This window comes from Anolis carolinensis, unplaced genomic scaffold, assembly GCF_035594765.1.
Source record: "Anolis carolinensis isolate JA03-04 unplaced genomic scaffold, rAnoCar3.1.pri scaffold_7, whole genome shotgun sequence".
Lineage (NCBI taxonomy): Eukaryota > Metazoa > Chordata > Lepidosauria > Squamata > Dactyloidae > Anolis > Anolis carolinensis.
The window spans coordinates 34,123,503-34,125,829 of NW_026943818.1; the positions used below are offsets into that span (position 1 = coordinate 34,123,503).

Consider the following 2,327-nt stretch of genomic DNA (forward strand, 5'->3'; position numbering starts at 1 on the left):
GGTGGAGGACGGCCAGATCCCGGAGGTCATCTTCTACACCTAGATCTGCGCTTGGCCTGCGGAAGACCTTTCCCAACGGACTAGAGAGGGGCCAATCTTCCCTCCCTTTGGAAGACAATCAGGTTATGGGCCTCGCCGGGTTCGCGCAGACCCTCAAAACACTGGGCTCTCGGTACCGTTCTGCTGCTGCTAACTACGAATAATAATAATAGTGCAACGTAACAATGCATTTCCCTCGTTTTGTTTATTTTGATTCCCCCTTCCCTCTATTGTTGATTGTTGTTTTGAACCGTGAATAAATCCCCTGGGCTTTCAAAGTGGCAACGGGTTGGGGTTTTTTTGTCCAGAGTTGTGAATTGGAATCAAGTTGAAGAACTTCCAAGCAATGTTCTGAAGCTGCGATTGGAGGGGCCTCTGCTGGGAGGGATTAGATGGTGCCTTCCTCGTTTTCCCTATCGACCTTTCTCCCTCCCAGGTTCTTATTTATTTATTTATGTTATTAGTGACATTTATTTCCCGCCCTTCTCACCCCAAAGGGGACTTAGGGCAACTTACAAGTTGTATGTACATACAATATGTTATATTATTAGTGTAGCACAATATAAGCATTATATATTACTATATTGTACTATACTACTATAGTGCAATCTTATTAGTATTACATCTAATCTACAATTATAATAGTGTATTATTATTGTATTACATTATAATATTATCATCAATATTATATGTATATACAATATATTATATTATTAGCATAGCACAATGTAAGCATTATATATTACTATATTGTACTATGCCACTATATGGCAATATTACATCTAATATACAATTAGTGTATTATTATTGTATTACATTATAATATTATCATCAATATTATATGTATATACAATATATTATATTATTAGCATAGCACAATGTAAGCATTATATATTACTATATTGTACTATGCCACTATATGGCAATATTACATCTAATATACAATTATAATAGTGTATTATTATTGTATTACATTATAATATTATCATCAATATTATATGTATATACAATATATTATATTATTAGCATAGCACAATGTAAGCATTATATATTACTATATTGTACTATGCCACTATATGGCAATATTACATCTAATATACAATTATAATAGTGTATTATTATTGTATTACATTATAATATTATCATCAATATTATATGTATATACAATATATTATATTATTAGCATAGCACAATGTAAGCATTATATATTACTATATTGTACTATGCCACTATATGGCAATATTACATCTAATATACAATTATAATAGTGTATTATTATTGTATTACATTATAATATTATCATCAATATTATATGTATATACAATATATTATATTATTAGCATAGCACAATGTAAGCATTATATATTACTATATTGTACTATGCCACTATATGGCAATATTACATCTAATCTACAATTATAATAGTGTATTATTATTGTATCACATTATAATATTATCATCAATATTATATGTATATACAATATATTATATTATTAGCATAGCACAATGTAAGCATTATATATTACTATATTGTACTATAACACTATATGGCAATATTATTAGTAATATTACATCTAATATACAATTATAATAGTGTATTATTATTATATTGCATTACATTATAATATTATTACTACAGCACAATATAAGCATTATATATTACTATATTGTACTATGCCACTATATGGCAATATTATTAGTAATATTACATGTAATATAAATATACAATTATAATAGTGTATTATTATTACTACTACATTGTATTACATATTATTGTCAATATTCTATGTATATACAATATATTATAATATTAGTACTACATTTTTATATTGTACTAAATTACTATATTGCAATATTTTTAGTAATATTACATGTAATATATACAATTGCAATAATGTATTATTACTACTACATTGTATTACATCATAATATTATCAATATTATGTTTATATACAATATATTATAATATTAGTACTAAATTTTTATATTGTACTAAATCACTATATTGCAATATTTTTAGTAATATTACATGCAATATAAATATACAATTGTAATAATGTATTGTTATTATTACTACTACACTGTATTACATCATAATATTATTATCAATATATGTATATACAATGATATTGCAATATTATTAGTAATATTACCTATGGTCTTACGAGACCTTCTAGATGGCTTTTGGAGGTCCCTTTCCTTACCTATGGTCTTATGAGACCTTCCAGATGGTCTTTGGAGGTCTCTTTGCTTACCTATGGTCTTATGAGACCTTTTAGATGGTCTTT

At 26.7% G+C, this 2,327-nt stretch overlaps 1 protein-coding gene across 2 annotated transcripts in view; it reads left to right on the forward strand.

Moving 5' to 3' along the window:
• The window catches only part of btbd2 (BTB domain containing 2), a 22,276-nt gene extending 21,956 nt beyond the window's left edge, over positions 1-320 (forward strand). For both annotated transcript variants that reach the window (XM_062960429.1, XM_062960430.1), the window contains one exon: positions 1-320. This exon is cut by the window's left edge and continues 119 nt beyond it. In XM_062960429.1, the coding sequence (XP_062816499.1) occupies positions 1-43 (43 nt within the window). In that variant the 3' untranslated portion in view covers positions 44-320.
• Positions 321-2,327: the final 2,007 nt, after the last annotated feature.